General features: G+C 46.2%; 1 protein-coding gene across 1 annotated transcript in view; it reads left to right on the plus strand.

Annotated features, from left to right (window-relative positions):
- The window catches only part of TCOF1 (treacle ribosome biogenesis factor 1), a 45336-nt gene that overhangs the window by 16839 nt on the left and 9092 nt on the right, over nt 1-19405 (plus strand). Inside the window, exons 7-14 of the mRNA XM_081896886.1 lie at nt 377-607; nt 1177-1425; nt 6038-6224; nt 10150-10301; nt 11816-12049; nt 13122-13416; nt 14405-14493; nt 17580-17787. Coding sequence (XP_081753012.1) covers nt 377-607; nt 1177-1425; nt 6038-6224; nt 10150-10301; nt 11816-12049; nt 13122-13416; nt 14405-14493; nt 17580-17787 — 1645 coding nt within the window. The remainder of the gene's footprint in view (nt 1-376; nt 608-1176; nt 1426-6037; nt 6225-10149; nt 10302-11815; nt 12050-13121; nt 13417-14404; nt 14494-17579; nt 17788-19405) is intronic.

Below are 19405 nucleotides of genomic sequence, written 5' to 3' on the forward strand. Positions count from 1 at the left end.
ACCATGTTAGTTCTCCCTGGTGTATTACTGTCTATCTTCCTTCTCTTGTTTGGGTTCCATGGGTGTCCTGGAATCCTTTGTGTACATTTGTTCACTGTCAGTATTCTTTAATTCAAGGGGCCCATTTCAAAGCGGAGGAGTCTCTTCTCTCCAGAATGAGATGTTGAAAGTTGGTTGGCCCTGAATTCTGGGTCTTGCCTACCTAACCACGGTCCAGTGCCAGATTCCAAAACAGCTTGGGAATCGAGGGCAACTTGCAGTTTAGGTGCTTGGAGGACTGTGACCATGTATTGCATTCTTATCAAATGCATGTTCCTTGAGAACTTCCCAGCTCTCTCAGCTGCTGTGCACCTATTTAACTTTCCCGTTGTTGTAGGTAAAACCAGCTGCGGAAAGCAGACAGGTCGACACGACGCCGACAAAAAGTGTGCCAGCCACCGCTGTACCGTCTAAAGGAAATGCAGTAAAGGCATCTCCAGCAAAGAAAATGGCACAACAAACAAGAGCAAGATCTGGAAATGTGGCTAAAACCACGAAGCCAGCAGAGAGCTCTGAGACAAGTGACTCGTCTGACACTGAGATCGAGGAATCCTCCTTGGCAACACAGGTGAGACATCCAGAGGATATCTGCCCTTCCTTCCTTTCTCTCCCTAAGGCTGGGTACTTGTGATCTTCCAGGCACTACTGGGCTACAACTCCCAACATCCTGGCTGGAGCTGGTGGAAGTTTTAGTCCAACAACATCTGGAGGACCATACCTTTCCCATACCTGCTGTAAGCCACTAAGCACAAAATCCAAGAAGGGATGCTAGCATAAAAATGGGCTAAATTTGGCCATCGCATACCCAAGCCCCCAAACCATGGGTTAGGGGCTCAGCAGTATATTGACTGGATGTAGGGGAGAAATCAATTTCCCCCAAAATGCCAGTGACAGAATGCATTGCTATTCCTAAAATAAGCCAATTCAAAATGAAACACTCTAATTGTGTAGTTTGGTTTGATGGCACTTATAGCTGTGTTTATGTAAGTCCATTCTGGATGCTGCTTCCCAAAGCCTACTTGCTGATTTGTTTTTTATGTTGGGATTTATTTATTTTTAAAGCCTTACATATGAACCACTTGAGTTCATGAATTGGCTTTTATCTGTTCTATTCCATTCTTCTAATCTTAAAAATAGGCAAAGTCACCTGGAAAAACCCCTCAGACCTTCTCATCCCCAGTGAAAAATGCAGCAGCACCCGGTCTGCTGTCAACCAAGACAGTCTCTGTTCCAGCTCTGTTGAAGCAAACGCCAAAGACTTCTGCAGTGAAACAGCCACCTCCTGCCAAGGCTGCTGGCGGGGGGAAGAAAGCAGAGAGCTCAGAGAGCAGCGAGTCGTCATCTGAGAGTGAGGATGAGGCTCCCTCAGTTCCAGTAAGCCAGAAGGTTAGAAATGCACTGCTTCTACTTGAAATAATGGGATTGACTCTGCCCCACCCCTCCACCTTTCCTTACATGGCCTAACACATTCAGAATTATGTGTCTTTCTTGTGCATAAAATCTCCACTTTACAGGTTGCTTTTCTCAATCCCCTGTCCTTGATCACCCTTTTTAAGAATCTCTCGGGCTGTCTCCAATTCAGTTGGTTCCTCAGTATGTTGCCAATCTAGCTAAAGCGTAATAAGCTTGCTTTTCTGATGCTCGCATTTTAACAACAGGTCATGACTGATGAAGCAAAAATGTTTTCCTTCACAACATAACGTTTATTACACAATCACTATTGGAACTGCTTTCCGAATGTTGGACTCGTGTTATTGCTCCTCACTACGAAGCTTAAAAAAAGTTTATAGCCCTTATTGGTGTCACCTCAATGCTCAGAAACGCAGTTGGTAAATCTCTGCTGTTCACAATGCCCTTATTGCCATTTGGCCCCTTGCCTCAGTTCCCTGGCCTGTCTTGGGGGATGTCTGTCCTCCGCAGCAGCTTTGAGGTCGCTGCTTTGAGTATTTAGCAGTATTTCATCGAGTTTAGTTTCCTAAAAACTGCTGATCTGTGAGATACTTCCTGGAATTTTCAAGCGTCAATCTTACAAACCCCCGGAATGTCAAAGGGAGCACATCTCTCAAACTACTATATTGAATTATTGCACCCTGCCCATTTTGTTTTTTGTTGCTTTGTAGTCTTTGTTAATTTTCTGCCTTGCAAATAATTTGTGTGACCACAGGCATCTGGTTGGCGACTGAGAACAGGAGGCTGGACTGGACGGGCTACTGGCTTGATCCAGCAGGCTTTTATCTTCTTGTGAGTCCATCTAGCTCAGTCCTGTCTATGCTGGTTGGCAGTAGAGCTCCCGGATTTCAGATAGAGCCTTTCCAGCCCTACCAGGAGATGACAAGGATTTTACCTGAGACCTTCTGCATGCAAAGTCATAAACTTTAGTGATTATTAATGGAGGGTTAGAGGAGGGCCTGGGTGGCACTTCATTTGGAGTATAACCAGATATGTTTTGTCATGGTAAACTGATGTGCGCTTTGCAAGCATGATTGTTAGTTCTAGGGTTCCATGTTCGTTCTTCTGGCTCTGTCAAAGATGTGCTTTCTCCTTCCTAACTCCCCCCTTTTTTTGATTTGAATAATTCTGGTCACAGAACATGATCAGAATGAGCCAGCTGGACAAGGTGTGTTGCACAGATTTCCTTGCCAACTTATTGCATTCATTCTTGGGACACAACTGGATGAGAAGTTAAGAAAGGCTTCCAGCTGTTATAAGCGTCCGCCAGTCTTGGCATCAGCCTCTCTTAATAGATGAAAGCTGCTCAGAAAACCTCTCTCTCTTTTTGCCCAGAGCCTTATTCTACTCCCCAGCGCTCTTAAAAATGCAGTAGACCAGATGCTGGGCTGGTGGCTCTTTTTGAAATGGCTGCTTTGATTTTGCTTCCTTTGGGGGCCTTTGAACTTCAGTGTAATTCAGCCCAACTATAATGTGCACTGCTAGCTGCGTGTCTTCCTTCTAAGGCAATTGAATGGCAAAACTGAATTTGGTGGAGGGGGCAAACTTGCTTCTTGCTTTCTGCCCACACCCCCTTTCATGTTCTCATGAGCTCTTTCATGTTGTTGTTGTTGTTGTTGTTGTTGGCATCTGTCTGTCTCGAGAGACAATGTACTTCTCCACATATCCTTAGGTCTTGTATGCTATGTGTGTAGGCCATCCTTTATAGCACTTAACAAATCGATGGGGTTTTGAATTGGCCGATATTTTTGTCTCATGTTATTTGGAGAAAGCAACTGAATTAATTGGAGAGATGAAACTTACAACATTATGAAAGATCTGCATTTGAATTATAAGGAAAGGATCCTGGTGCTTTTTCAGTTCAGTTTAGTCCTTTCCATCTGCTTTGGAACATACTTCCATTTGCCAAAGCACTGTCCTCTTCTGAAACAATTTTTAATTAAAGGACAATTTAGTTAGCCCTTCTTTTTTTCCTCGAGGCTTTCCATTATATCTTTGAGCCTGAAAATGTAACTGATAGCTTGTTAATGAATGCAACTGATAGTTTGTAATACAATTTTTTAAATAATAGATAATGTCCTTTTTATAATAGATAATGTCCTTTTAAATATTTTTGTCTGTAGTGCTTGCTGTTCAAGCAGTTGAATGCTCTGGTATTTTGCTTGATGGACACTCCTTCCTCCTGGGATTGCAGCCACTTTAGCAAGCTTTGCAATGCGGTGCTTTGTGGGGGGTTGTTTCTCACAAGCACCTATCTGGCTGCTGTGGGAAAGAGGATTAGAGAGACCTTTGATCTGATCCAGGGGGCGGCCTCTCCTGTTTTTATGTAGGGGTGTTAGAAAGTGGCTTACATGCAGAGTTGCTTAGTTAGGGCAAGGTGAGAGCAAAGGTAAGGAGAAAGAGCCTGGAAAATAGGATTATACTTTAATCCACAGTAATAGTAATTTTATTCATTATTTATTTATTTCTTACTTACTTATACCCTGCCCATCTGGCCGGGCCTCCCCAGCCACTCGGGGTGGCTTCCAATAGAATTAAAAGCACAATAAAACATCAGACATTAAAACAGCCTTCAGATGCCTTCTAAAAGTCAGATAGTTTTTTATTCCCTTGACATTTGATAGGAGAGTGTTCCACAGGGCGGGTGCCACTACCGAGAAGGCCCTCTTTCTGGTTCCCTGTAACCTCATTTCTCACAGTGAGGGAACTACCAGAAGGCCCTCAGCACTGGACCTCAGTGTCCGGGCAAAATGATGGGGGTGGAGACGCTCCTTCCGGTATACAGTACCGAGGCCGTTTAGGGCTTTAAAGGTCAGCACCAACACTTTGAATTGTGCTCGGAAACATACTGGGAGCCAGTGTACGTCTTTCAGGACCAGTGTTATATGGTCTTTGCAGCCGCTCCCAGTCACCAGTCTAGCTGCTGCATTCTGGATTAGTTGCAGTTTCTGGGTCACCTTTAAAGGTAGCCCCTCGTAGAGCGCATTGCAGTAGTCCAAGCGGGAGATAACTAGAGCATGCACCACTCTGGCGAGACAGTATGTGGGGAGGTAGGGTCTCAGCCTATGTACCAGATGGAGCTGATAAACAGCTGTCCTGGACACAGAATTGCCCTGCGCCTCCATGGACAGCTGTGAGTCCAAAATGACTCCCAGGCTACGCACCTGGTCCTTCAGGGGCACAGTTACCCCAGTCAGTTCAATGTAACCAAGTGATTTAGTCAACCATGTAGCTGCTGAAACAGCCAAGATAAAAGGCATTTCAGAGCACTAGTAGCAGACAGCTGCGCAGGTTTTCTGCAGGATCACAGACCACCCGCTCCACCTGCTTCTGTAGCCAGCCAAAGCATGCCAAGAGAAGGCTCTACTTTGTTTCTTCGGCCCAATGAGCTCCAGGAGAAGAGGCGTTTCTGAAATGTGTCCTGTGCGAATTGAACTAATTTGATCCTAGAAGAATTCTGATGCCCTAGGGCCTAGAGTGATCTAATTTAGCGTGCTTTATTTTACTTGCATTTCATAAACAAAGCTGAAAACTTTGAAACTTGCCTAAAATTGTTCTTTCAATTGGCATCTATTCATTGTTACTAACACATTTATGAAATGGAAAAATTTCCGCCCCATGTCACTTGGCTGCCGGGAGTTCCAGCGCGAAACATCTGAACAGCACGAGGTTCAGGAAGGCTGCTTTAAAGTATGAAATTTCATTGCTTTAGGATGCCACTTTTATGGGAGGGGGCTTTCACAGCCGTAGGATTGTCCCTGGGGATTTGACAGAGAATACACACCACAGTTGGAGAAGACAAACCTAAAGGAATATTCCTTCACTTCAAGTCCTAAACTCTCAAGTTCAAAAATTGCAAAATTGTTGTTGTTGTTTAGTCATGTCCAACTCTTCGTGACCCCATGGACCAGAGCATGCCAGGCACTCCTGTCTTCCACTGCCTCCCGCAGTTTGGTCAAACTCATGTTCGTAGCTTCAAGAACACTGTCCAAACATCTCGTCCTCTATCGTCCCCTTCTCCTTGTGCCCTCCATCTTTCCCAACATCAGGGTCTTTTCCAGGGAGTCTTCTCTTCTCATGAGGTAGCCAAAGTATTGGAGCCTCAGCTTCACAATCTGTCCTTCCAATGAGCACTAAGGGCTGATTTCCTTCAGAATGGATACATTTGATCTTCTTGCAGTCCATGGGACTCTCAAGAGTCTCCTCCAGCACCATAATTCAAAAGCACCCATTCTTTGGCGATCAGCCTTCTTTATGTTCCAGCTCTCACTTCCATACATCACTACAGGGAAACCCATGGCTTTAACTATATGGACCTTTGTTGGCAAGGTGATGTCATGCAAAATAGCCATGTCTATTTCAGTTGCATTTAAAAACAGTAATTATCAGTCTTTCCCTTCCAGGAATATCCCCTTTTTATCCTGTTTTGGGAGACAGATTGGGGGCAAATCATAAGAAACCAATGAAACTCAAATAAACTCTTCAGCCATGAAAATAAATCCTTCACTGATGGCGGATGTGTGTGTTTTGTTTTTTCCCTGAGGTGCAGAAATTGCAAACTCCTCAGCCTCCCGCTGGAGCCAGACAAAATCAGATTGATAAACCAGGCACCCCGGCGAAAGCTGTGTCGAGTGCTTTGAAGGGGAAGGAGACGGAGAGTGAGAGCAGCAGCAGCTCATCTGACAGTGAAGAGGAAATGATTCCTCCAACACAACAGAACCTGCCACCTCCTTTCGGTAAGAAGCCCTTGGTTTTCATTGGTGCTTGGGGGCCTCTTGTTTTCAGCTTCTCTGTAAAATTTCTTTGCCTGAGCATTGGGGGCTCCGGAGTAACAAACAGCTTCCCTAAGGGTAAAAGCGCGCACACCCACACCCACAAAATGCGCTCTGAAGTGCCAAAACACAGGAACAGATGCCAATTATTCTGAAACTGATGTGAGGAACTTGTCAGTGTTCCAGTTCTGTATTTGTTTTGTTTCAGAACATACTTCCAAATTGGCTGAAGGGCTCTACTTTTTGAAGGGGGGGTGCTCATTGATTCTGGTTCCTCATAGTGTTTGCCAAGCAGATCCATTTCTGAGTGATGAGCTCCCCTTGGAGGCTGAAGAAAATAGCCAGTAAAAATGGCTTCATGCTTCTTGAGCTATTCATAAAGGAACGTTGTTAGCAGCTATGAAACCCTCTCTGGAATATTCTGTGCTTTGCTGCTTCTGTGAAGTTGAAAGACTTGGTGTGGAACCATCTTAAGTCATGGGAGGAAACCAGCGTGACAGCTTGCAGAGCCAGGGAGAGCTTTGCATTCAGTTTTTGTGACTGGGAATTTTTGTACACAGCTATCACTTTATTACTCCACACCAATGGTTTTCAGCCAGTGTGCCATGGCACCCTGGGGTGCCTTGAATGATGGTCAGGGGTGCCGTGGGCAACACTGGTCTCCATCCCTCTTTCCTTCCCTTGCACCTCTGATGCCCTCTTGCGTCTCTGCCTCCCAAAGGCTTGCACAGTTGTTTGTTGCAGCAGCCCTGGCTACAAGCTCCCCAGACGAATGGTGCCTCTAGAATTGGCTTGGGGGTGTTTCCCAGGCCCCTGTGGGGCAGTGTGAGGAGAGTTATCCATCCATCCATCCATCCATCCATCCCTGTGGTACAGCATGAGCCTACACTGGATATCTCTATGTTCAGAGACTGTTTTTCAGCAAATGCTATGCCCCAAATTGCCTAGCAGGTCTCACTGTTTCATAACACAAGCAGTAAAAAATATGCCTGGAATCTTACAGTGATGAAGGGGGAGAAGCCCTGAGGGACTAGATGTTCTCCAAAATTTTGACATTCTTGTAGAAGCTGTCTCTTTCCATGAAATAATAGAACCCACTGTAAGATGTTGTGTTGCAATGTAAACCCGAGAATTCAAGGACGCTTAGGAACAGAAAAAGCTACAAGAGCATGTGTACCCTCTCTTTGGGCCATTCCATGGTCTTTTTGAAAGCTTATTTCTTGCAAAACCTTAAAAATGAGAGATCAAGCATGTTGCACCCAACGAACAGACAGAGTGGGAGATTTGGCATAGGGCAGCTCAAGTTCTGGTCTTCTCTCACCCATTAAATAGCTTTGTGCAAATTCTTGGCCTAACTTTACATTTCAGCGTTGCTTAATGATAAAATGCATGTAACTTCAGTGCATACCACCCCAAGTTTCATGGAGGTAGGTTGGGACACAAATGTAGTGACATAGTACAGTGGAACCTTGGTTTTCAAAGGTAGTTGTCAGGGGTTCAGGAGCAGAGACACAGGAGAGGGAGCAAATGGAGAGCGAGGAGGAGGAATCCGAGGGGGGAGTAGGCAGTGACAGTGGTCAGAGAGATTCCACGAGTCTCACCAGCGAATTGGAAGACTCACAGAAGGGAGCGCCCATGGCCAGGGCGAGGGGGGTGCCAAAGGGGAAGCCCCAGAAGGAAGGGGCCAGCGGGGACTCCTTGAGCAGCAGCTGGAAATCAGGACCAGCTTCCCCACCAGAGCACAGTAGGGGGGAGGGGTCCCAGGAATCGAGAACAGTGTTCTCGCCACCAGCGAGAGGAGATGAGTCAGGGTTGACCACGCCCACATCGGAGAGCGGGGGAACGGTCAGGAGGAAGGTTACCGGCTGGGCGCGCGCGCCAAGTTCAAATGTACAGGCGAGTGGCACAGCAGGTAGCCCGGATGGGGAGCCAGGTCCTAAAGCCCGCCGGAAGGAAGGGCAAGACTCAGGAGGGTCAGCGTCAGAAGAGTCCAGAAGGGAGGAAACCCCAGGAGGCAGAAGGACCCAGAGGAGGAAAGAACAGCGGAGGAGGTGGAGCCGGGCCAGGATCTTAAACTGGTGCGGAAGGGGTAGTGATTCAGAGGGGACTTCGCCGATCTGAAGTCAAGACGTAGGGCTGCACGCTCTGGGGTTTGAAATGGAAACTAAACTTCAATAAAGACTTTTGTACATTAAATCAACTGGGCGTTGGTCCTCTGTGAGCTGGGACCTGGAGGCAGTCCTGACAGTAGTCCATTCCAGAAGACTGACTTCTGAAACATTTGAAAACTGAGGATCAATGGGCGGTCGGCAAAATCCATTGAAAAAATGGGAAAACACGCTGCAAGGCACGTTCGAAAATGGAAGCAATTACTTCTGGGTTTTTGGCGTTCAGGTTCCGAATCGTTCAGCTTCCGAGACACTCAAAAACCGAGGTTCCACTGTAGCATGCTTGAATAATGCATATTATTTAAATGTGTACTGCACTGACTACTGCTTGGTGCCTTAAAACCACCTCTCATCTTTCAAAGCATGGGTTGCATCCGTTGCTAGGCCTACACAGAGTAGACCCATTGAAACGACTAATTTAGATCCATCAATGTCAATGTTTACTCTGAAACATAATTTCTCTGTTTACTTTGAGTAAACCATGGCCGAATGTGACCTTGCGTGAGTTATTAGGATTACTGGTGCGGCTCTTAGTCTTTTCCCTGCTACCATTTGGCACCAGCGCACAGGAGGCAGGAAGCTGCCATATCCAAAGTCAAGCTCTTTGTCCATCTTGCCCAGCATATTCTACTCTGACTGGCAGCAGCTCTCCAGAATCTCCAGCAAAGTACCTTTCCCCATCACCTACAGCAAAAGATGGAACCCTTTCTTTTTGCCATTATGATTATGGAAAAGAAGAGTGTGTGAGGTTTTAATGGAGATATTGGGAAACTTCCCAATAAACAATTTTATCATGTTTGGTCTAACTGTACAAAGATGAGGCATTACTGTACTGCATGGCTTGGCTATTTTGTTTTTTTCCGGGGAGCTTGGACCAGCTAAAGGTTAAAGGAATTGTCCTTCAATGAGTTCTCTTTTCAATTGCAGTGCTATGGATTTGGTTTTTTTAAAAGGCTTGCATCTAAAAATCTTTCTCCCCTGCTTGTAGGTTTGACAGGCTTTGTAGTTGGGGAGGGGGAATACCAGACAGAAGCTTATCTGTCACCAGCAGGTAGCTGCTAATAAGATCTAGACTTCACGGCTGCAGGCTGGATCCCAACAGACTTCCTGACATATTTGTCTAGTGGGACCATGAACTGTGGTGATCTCCAATTCCTTCCTGTTTTTCTTCAACCAGTACTAGGAAATCACCAGCAAGCACTGACATGACCTTTCCAAGAGAGCAGCGGCTGTTCCTGGAGTCTGTGTTTCACTTCCTTTCTGTTCATTTTTTTTTATTTAAGAAGAAATGGCTGCAGCCACAGGTCCAGAGTGCATGAGCTCCTATCTACAGATGAAGCTATCTTATCATAAGAAGCTGCCTCAATACCAAGTCAGGCCATTGGCTTATCTAACTCAGTATTGTCCACAACAGATGAGGAACCTGTGGCCCTCCAGGTGTCACTGAACTCCAGTTTCCGCCTCAACCAGCATTGCCCAATGGTCAAGGATGATGGGAGTTGTAGTCCAACAATATCTGGAGGGCCTAATGTTCCTGGACTGCAATGGTCAGCAGTGGCTCTTTAGGGTTTCAGGCAGAAATTGTTCTTAGCCCTACCTGGAGACACCAGGGATGGAACCTGCGACCTTCTGCCTGCAGAGCATATGCTCTGGCACTGAGCTGCAGCCCCCTTAAGCTTTAACCCATTGAGCCGTTGTCTCACCTCCTTATTTCCTTTTAGCAACCAAGGCAAACGCTGCACCTCAGGTGGTGTCTGCTGCAAAGTCCCTGCCCCTACCAGGAGGACCACTTCAGAAGGCCCAGGAGAGTGAAGACAGTAGCCAGGATTCTAGTGATGAGTCTGACTCTGAAGAAGACAAAGTGTTCACCCAGGTAACTGAGAAAGCTAGGAGGGCGGTAACTTCCACCTGTATAACTCCAGCTGTGCTTCGCATCCTGGTCCTAAGCTCATGGTTGCTTTGGGCGTGTGCTTGCATCTGGTGTGTTCAGAACCATTTTTTTAGAATGTAAAAAGAAAGCCCCGAAAATTTGCTGATTGGCTGTTTAGCATGGAATGAGGATGAGGATCTGGAATTGGCCTCCTGCTTCTGAAAATCTGACGAGTGGGACGTTGGCTTCTTCAAAAGACCTGACGTTGAGATTGTGAAGGGGTTGCTGTGTGTGCAGGGCCCCTTTTGCTCACAGTTGCTCATTCAGGTAACAGACTGTGTGCACTCACAGCTCCTAGCTATAGATATGGGCATTTGTGTTTACTCAACGGCTGTGCCATTCAGCTCAGGCTGTGGGACACAGCGTGAGTATGAAGTGGTCGTGGTCGGCTAGGAACACTCCTCTGGCCTTGAGGTTGCATGGAGCTCTACCTAGTGCTTGCAGATAGTTGGATTGCTTTTTTTCTAGTAGCCTCATTGTCCTCTCCCTCCCCAAATTTCTGTTCCACATTTTGGATTCCAGATCTGCTTCTGAAAACAGTTCTAGGGCATTCCACACTTAAAAGCCACTCTTCCTTGGAAGTCTCAAAAAAGAAGAAACAGGCAGGTGCTTGGGTAGAACCAATGCAGGAGTTGCCAAGACTGTTCCTAGTGGTGAATAAATAAGTAGTTATTATTTTGCACAGCTGACAGATTTGGGTTTAAAAAAATAATAATATTGTTTTCGTTAATCCAAGTATAACATATACAACACGGCTGAAGCATATAATACAATATATGCATGCTAGATGCCAAAATATATTTTATATTATTGTGCCAGGTGTAGCATATTATGAAAAACACATGAAAACCCCACAAAAACTCCAACCAGTGGTGCAGGTTGGGAGAGGCTGGTAACTAACAATCTGAATAGTATTTTGTCTGAAAATTAAAAATCTAAGGAAGGCTTGCAGCTTACATACAGGATTGCAAAAAACAAAATACCATTCTGTTTCAGAATGTGTCTTCAGTGTTCTAAGCATTACTGAAATGTACCCAAGCTAGCCATGTATTATTTTTGTAAGCAGCTTTGGGTCAGTTTTGTTAGGGAAATGACTAATTATATATTATTATCAATAATAACAATGTCTGTTAATTTCAGTGGGTCTACACTGAGTATAACAGCCCATTATACTTATGAGCACCATTACTATCACCTTGCTTCTTGGGGGAAGCCACTGTGGTCTTCTTAATGGAGGCAGCAATTAAACTTTTTTTTATTTAAAAAAAACCTTAAAAATGTGAGGTGAATGGAAACATAAGGGCAAGTAGAAAGATGGAATAGAAATTTAACAACATAAAATAAATATATGTGCATATTTTGTTATATGTTGTATTTGTTGTTTGGTAACCTAGACCTTCACAGAAAAAAAATCCCTTGTCACAATCTAATTATGTAACAATCCTCCCTTTTCCTAGAAACCAGCTCAGGAAACTCAGAAACCCACACCCGCTCCTGCGAAAGCTCCAGCTGCAAAGATGGCAGGTGCCACATCAGGCAAAGCAGGCAATGCTCAGCCAGCAGGAAAAGTTGGGACAGCAAGCCCAGTGAAGTCTGCAGCTGCCTCTCTCCAGAAAGCTGCAGAGAGCTCAGAGACCGACAGCTCTGATTCTTCAGAGGATGAGGTGGCGGCTGCAAAGCCTGTGAAACAGGTAAAAAGAGAATCCATTCTGCTGCGCAGAATCAAAGAGTGCAGCTGTACTAGTGGCTCAGACTTCAGGTGTGAAGCTGCCTGGTTCGCAGCACTAATGACACCTTTCTCTTCTCAATAGCTTCTTGAGGCAGTGGTGATACTAGTGTCATAAGTGACTGTCATTGTCCATAGGCACTTTGGTAGGGCTGCTTTACTTCTCTCTGGCATGGATTTCCCTTGCCTCCCTCCCATCACCTCTGATCTTTCTTAAGTGATAGCATTTTACTGCCAATTATGTAAATTATTTTCTTTTGTTTATTGCAACATTTCTATCCCATCCTTCTAGTATAAACATGCCACTTGGGTGGCCCAAAACCTACAAAAATTACAAATCCATTAAAAAAAGTATAAAAATTACAAAAGAAACAGGGATCAGCGTTGGGAGTTGTTAATATAATAACATGTTTTTAGGGACGCGGGTGGCGCTGTGGGTAAAAGCCTCAGTGCCTAGGACTTGCCGATCGAAAGGTCGGCGGTTCGAATCCTCGCGGCGGGGTGCGCTCCCGCCTTTCGGTCCCAGCACCTGCCAACCTAGCAGTTCGAAAGCACCCCCGGGTGCAAGTAGATAAATAGGGACTGCTTACTGGCGGGAAGGTACATGGCGTTTCCGTGCGCTGCGCTGGCTCGCCAGATGCAGCTTTGTCACGCTGGCCATGTGACCCGGAAGTGTCTCCGGACAGCGCTGGCCCCCGGCCTCTTAAGTGAGATGGGCGCACAACCCTAGAGTCGGACACGACTGGCCCGTACAGGCAGGGTACCTTAACATGTTTTTTTAAAACAAAAAATAAAGATCAACTACTTGAGCTTCATTGTTGCTGGCCTCCTAAGGAATACCCGGTGACGGGGAACGGAGTTGCCCTGAAGATTTGCATTGTTCATGCATGATAGGTGGCAATAGAAACAAGAATGTTTGAACCTGCTTTCTTTAGGCATAAGAATAGTCCGTTAATTCCAAGAATGGCTGGTTGTGAAGTTTGCACCCTCTTCTTTTAATTTCTGATGGACATTTCTGATTTTGTATCTTCCTGCAGCCCCCCATTCATCCCTTTTTTCTGCCGAAAGCAGTAAAAACACCTGCTGCTCCAGGGAAGCGTGCACAGGCCAGCTCTAGTACACCGAACTCTGTTTCCACCAAGTGCCAAGGCCCTTCTGCAGTAACCACAGGGAAGGTGGAGCAGAGCTCCTCCAAGAAGCCTAAACTAAGCCAGGCTCCGCCTGATAAACCTGATGGGAGCCTTAAGCACAAGGAGAGTTCTGGAAGCAGCAGTTCCTCAGATAGCGAGGAGAAGGAGGCATTGACAACCGCCAAGCAGATCCCACAGCCTGGTAAGAGATGACATGGGGGGAATTCCAGTCACCTTTGAACGTGGCAAGCACAGTGAAGAGATGCAACAAGACAGCAGTGCCCCCATGAGAGGGGGAACTGAGAAGGATCGTAGCCTATTCATAGCATGTTTACAGAGGGTGTTTAGCCATCTGAAAGCCACAGCCTCTCACCTGGAATCTTGAATGTTGAGGGGACAGGCATTCTTGTTCATCCTTAAGGGTGTACCATGTATCCCAAGACTGAGCCAGGGAAATAGGTGATGAGGCTAAGCCATGACTCCATTTAATCCTCCCCACCCTCAGTGGCTATTTCACATTAGAAATTTGACAGAGAAAGAGAGAGAGCGCACAATTCGCCAAGTCTCAATGGGAGAAATTCCTTGGTTATATCTCCATTTTGTCTTATTACAAGGGCACTAGAGAAGAACTTTATGGTTTTCCTTCTCACAGTGTTTTCTTGATCTCACAAGGAGATTTTCTTGTTGTTGTTTTTTAATTTAAAAATTGCCCTCAAAGAAACCCTAACTATTCTGAACCTTCTTTAGGAGACTAGTTCTAGACGCGAGATGTGGAGCACAAGGAATTTGGCACAATTCCTTTAGGAAATGTGGCCCCTAAGTGGGCTGCCTGTGGTAATTCAAGTAGTCTTGAAAGTGGTCTGCCTCTTCGCTGGGCACAAGGGTCACGTAGCTCTTGTCCCAATAACTCCCTCACTTGTCTACCTTGGGGAGAAAAAGAAAAGAAGTAAGGAAAGTTTGGTATTCCTATAGCACAGCTGAAGCAACCCCAGTGGCCATCACCTAAACTTCTATGTACCCTTTGCAGCGACTACCTTGGCAAAGTTGAGATAGGCAAACTCTGTGGGTAAAAGTTCATAAGGCTCTTGGGTTGGCACTGTCTCCACAGCTAGATGCTCTTTGTGTCACAACAGTTTTGCAGCTGTAGAAGTATCACAGATGGCAGTTTCCCCTCTTTCTTTCTCTTTTAGCAAGCATACCACAGAAACAAGGAGTGGGGGAGAAGCCAGAGAGCTCATCTGAAGCGACCAGCAGTGATGAAGACCAGGAGGCTTCTCAGGTATTGCTTCTTTATATATGGGGGCTGCATGCTGAGAAGACGGCTCTTAACACTAGCACACATTCCATTGGGCTGCATTTGATGTTCTGTCTTAATGGTGCATGTCTGCACAAAGGATTTTCTAAGATGGATGGTAGTACTTGGCCTCATAGCTATAAGTAATGCCAGCAAGGTGTGGATTTCACCATTCAACTGCATGGTTATCTGCTATTAACACCATACAGACTGGAGTTTTGCTCACTTCAGCAGTCTTGGGCCTGGGGATCAGTCTTGAACCCAATCTGGAGACACAATAGCCCTGTCTCACAGTTTCATAAGGGAAGGCTGCAGTGAGCAAGAAGGGCATTTTACTGGTCTTGTAAATGCATCAGATGTTAAGTGTGATTGGTAAAAATAGTTCTTACAGCTGCTTACTCAAGCCTGGTGAAGGAAGGTCTCCCCTATCTGCAAGCTGGTGAGGGAGGCATGCAACTAGATAAGAAATGTAAGGTTATATTAGTGCAGGACAAATGGGTTCAACATTTATTGATCTGGTATTGTAGTCATGACCAAAAGTGATAATTTTTTTAAAAAAATGTTTCCAATTTAATGTAAAACAAAAAGAAAGAAGAAGCTGCTTTAAGAATAATTTGTTGTTTCAGGACATAGTTACAGTATTCAGGAACAGCACTTGGGGTCTGTAGTGACCCCCAGTCTTAAGTTGGATTTGATCTCATAAGCCCACGATAAGATGCACTGTTTTCTTGAACTTAAAGTGGCTTTTAAAATAATGATATTTAAACCTCCTTATGCCTATAATATAAAGTTAGTTTGTTTAAATGAGGGTTTTCACCATACTATCTGGATGCCTAAATTGTTGGCGTTTCAGTGTTTTTTTTCCTTTCAGGCTTGACCCAATGGTTTTGTGAGGTGGTTTTATTTTGTTTGTAAATTTGACAAAATGTGCTCCTTCATTGTAAGATAAGTGCATGGGGTATGAAAGGGAAGAGATTGGGGGTGAGGGAGGATGCAACTAGATAAGTAATGTAAGGTTATATTAGTGCAGGACAAATGGGTTCAACATTTATTATACGTTTTATATTAAAAATTGGTATTGACATTACTCATAAGAAAAATGAGAATAGGAATAGGTTCAGCAAAGGTGTTGTCATCTTAAATGCACCTGCTGAACGGAATGAGAGGGGCTTCCTGGAAGTAGAATCTTGATTATATCTGTGTCTGACCTCATGTTAACCTGCCCTGCCTGATTAAGGGAGAGGTCCAGGGTGAAACTGCAGGGCTATGCAACGGTTAAACAAGGGGCGCTGTGTTAGGCAAACGGCAGCAATTCTTTATTTGCAATTTAAGCCATGTCTAAGCTATAAAATGTCCTTTTATGAGCAGCATATAGTATGAGCTGTACATCTGCAACGCATTAGACTTGCATGTGAGCCTGGGAGTGTGGTAATGGTCAGCAGCCTCCCCTATGCGTGCTTAACAGGGAGAGAACAGAGAAGCAAATTTACTGCATGTGTTGTAAACCCATAAAATACTGGCATAAATGCTCTCTCTCTCCCCACTGCCTCCCAATAGAGGGGGAATGGAAGCATTGGACAGGTTTTTCTGTCCCTGTGCCTTTCTCCAACTATGCTTTCTCCAGAGCCTGTGAGCTGCTTCCTTGCTTCTACCGTCACTGGGGCAGGCAGGGGTGGGACTCGTCGTGTGTTTTCCTTCACGGGCTCATAAGAGGCAGGAAATGGGGCTGTGAAGGAGGGGGTGACCTGGGCTTGCCAGAATAATGGGGAGCTAAGCTAGGCCACAGACTGCACGCCACTGGATCATCTAGGAAGGGAAGGGGGGAGATGCTAGACCCTTTTGGAGCCATGTTTTTTGTGATGATGGTGCAGATGATCCCGGGTCCCAGCGGGCTTAAGGCTAGTCATAACTCTACCTGAAAGCTTAATTCACTAGTATGTCCTTGTACATAGCACCTCCCTGCAAAACTTTTCCCTCCTCCTGCAGGAGTTAGCAACCTAATTGGAGAAAGGTCCATAATTCAAGGGTTGAGCATCTGCTTTGCATGCAGAAAGTCCCAAGTTCAATCCAGCCTGCAACCCTGGAGAGCTGCTGTATAGACCAGGAGGAGCCAACCCGGTATCCTCTAGATCAGTGTTTCCCAACCTTGTGCCTCCAGCTGTTTTTGGACTACAATTCCCATCATCCCTTGCCACTGGTCTTGCTAGTCAGGGATGATGGGAGTTGTAGTTCAAAAACAGCTGGAGGCACAAGGTTGGGAAACACTGCTCTAGATGGTGCTGGACTACAACTCCATCATCTCTGGCAATTGGCCATGGGAGCTGGGGCTGATGAGAACAGGAATCCAATGACCAGGAATCCAATGTGGCTCAGCTGAGCCACATGGACCCAAAAGCCTATGTTCCTGTTGTCTTCTCAAGTGCAGATGGGGCTCGTCAACCTGGGAAGGTAGCCCATTTAGGAGAAGGAAACTCTGATCCTAAACCCCTGGGAGAAGGAAGGGCTAAGGAGTAAACTACACAAATCTGGAATGGAGTCTCTAAGACACTTGGATGGAGCCTTGTCCGCCTCCTTCCAGCAACTCCTGCAGCCAAGCTGGTGCCAAGCATAGCGCTCTGCTTTCCTTTGGACAACATCAGCGAGGTTGAGAGTGGGGTCTTGCCATCTGGGCAGTCCAGGACTTCATTCATACAGCCCAGGCTTATGCCCCGGGGAAGTCACTTCAGTGCTGCTAACGCAGCAGTTGGACTTCACACACTCCATTGTCTCTGGAGACAGGTAGATGGCAACATGCCCTGACAATTCCTTGCTCATGCTCTTCCCACCTTCCACCAATGCTCTGGTGCCTCCTTAAAATTAAGAGAAACAGAGGTTGAAGAACCACATTCCTGGATTCTCACTTGTCAGTATTGCAGCAGGACTATGAAAAAGTATCCAGTTAAGTGGCTACCCGGTGGTGATTTGTAAGGTACCACTTCCATGTTCTTCAGCTTGAAGATGGATAGCAATAACTTCCAGTTCCTAACTTGTGTATGTGTTCTCTCTCCTCCCCACCCCCTGCCCTCCTCTAGTCCCTCCTAAAGGGCTTCACGGGCCCTATAAAGACCCCACTGCCCACTCTGCCGAAGGGTGCCACTCCTGCGCTATCCAAACAGAGTTCCAGAAAAGCTGCCTCTGCTCTTCATGGTCCTCCCATCAGCATGGCTGCTGGCAACAGCTCTTCCAGTGACAGTAGCGACTCGGACGCCGATGCTAAGGAAAAAGTTGGGCAGAAGACAGGTTAGTCTTGGAGGGTGAATCCTTACAGAAGGGCTGGAGGAGAGGAATGTTCAAGTAAATCAGTCATGATGTGATATGGGCACAGGTCTACTTGTCCCAACCGCCTCTCGTATTCAGCACAAATGAGGAGGTCCCCATTTATCAGGGTGGACAGGAGGAAGTGCCCCCCCCCCGCGCGCCACTTTAGGGAAGCAGCTAGTCCCCTTCTGCTCATCTTCTCAGTTAAGTGCCTGACATTTTACAATGGGGGTCTGTGTCACGTGAGATATCTAGCTCTTTCAACATCCCTAGACTTAGGTAATTTAGGGGGCTCTCCCCTGTTTTTGACTGAAAAGGTGGTTTTCAGAAGCAAGTTGGGGGAAATCTCTTCTAAAAAGCTAAAAATTTAGCACTTTGGAGTCATGGTGTGTCTGAAGTGCAAGGCTTCCGTTTGTGTCCTGGGATTCTGTAAAGTTCTGTGACCAAGAACATGAATCGTTAAAATAAAGACTAGTCGGCACGAGCAAGTCTTCTGCTGCCACCTGTTGGACATCCGTCAGGAACACATCAGGCATGCTTTTTGTGTGTGTGTGGTCTTATGAATCCCTTGGGCAGGACACCTGACAGGAATAGGTGTTGGATTTGTGGATCATTCCCCAGGGTTACTAGTGAGAGTAAGTGTGTCGTCCTACCTTTCCTCTTTCTGATTGCTTTCTTAAATGTTTATATGGCCAGCTAAATGAGCAAACTGTCACACAACGTAGCTGCTAAAATAGGAAAAAGACACACTTTATTTCTTGCTGAAAGCTGGCAAAACATGATAAACGCTATGATAAAGGTACCACTGGGTTTCTTCTGATGGCAGTCAGCCTAGGCAACCTCTGTATTGTTTGGATTTGTTCACCCTCATCCAGTCCATTAGTGATGAAAGGCATCACTTTAAAACTAAGACAACTTCCTTGGATTAGGCCTGGGCGATATATCAGTATGAGGGGCAGACTGCAATGAGAGTTTCACTTATACCGCTAAGTATATCGCTGGTGAAACCACCGCCTTCCAAGTCCTTCTGCTACCAGCGCCAAGGAAGAAACAAGCTGCAGCTGGAGGCAGAGGGACTCAGAAGGCCACGGTTTCACCAGCGATACACCGCTGAGTGAAACCGCCATCGTCTGCCTTCATACCGGCAGAGGGAGAGACAAGCTGCATCAGTGAGGTGCCATACAGCTTGTTCCTCCCTCTTCCTCTTTAAACTGCTTGGCTGAGGAGTGCGCCACTGCCCTCGCCTCAGCCAAGCAGTTTTACAGTGCCCCCAACCCGCCACATGAGCCAGAGAATGGGGGGGGGCGCTCCATTAAGGTGCTCCCTCTCCCCAGCTGAGGGAGCCCTGATCCGGCTCCTGCTTGCCCACCAGCAGAAGCAGGATCAGGGCTGCTCAGGTGCTCATCACACTTCCCCCTTGAAGGGGGGTGGCTGTTGTTCCCCCTCAAGGGAGAAGTTCAAAAGATCCCCCATATCGCCTCTGGCTCGTGGGAGCCAGCTGCGGGGTGTGGGCTCTTTTAGACACACACACACACACACACACCCCGCCAAGGCCCGGCAGGACCTGATGCATCTTGTTTCAACATTGCCAAACCACAAT

This window comes from Podarcis melisellensis (assembly GCF_964234715.1).
Source record: "Podarcis melisellensis genome assembly, chromosome: 2".
Lineage (NCBI taxonomy): Eukaryota > Metazoa > Chordata > Lepidosauria > Squamata > Lacertidae > Podarcis > Podarcis melisellensis.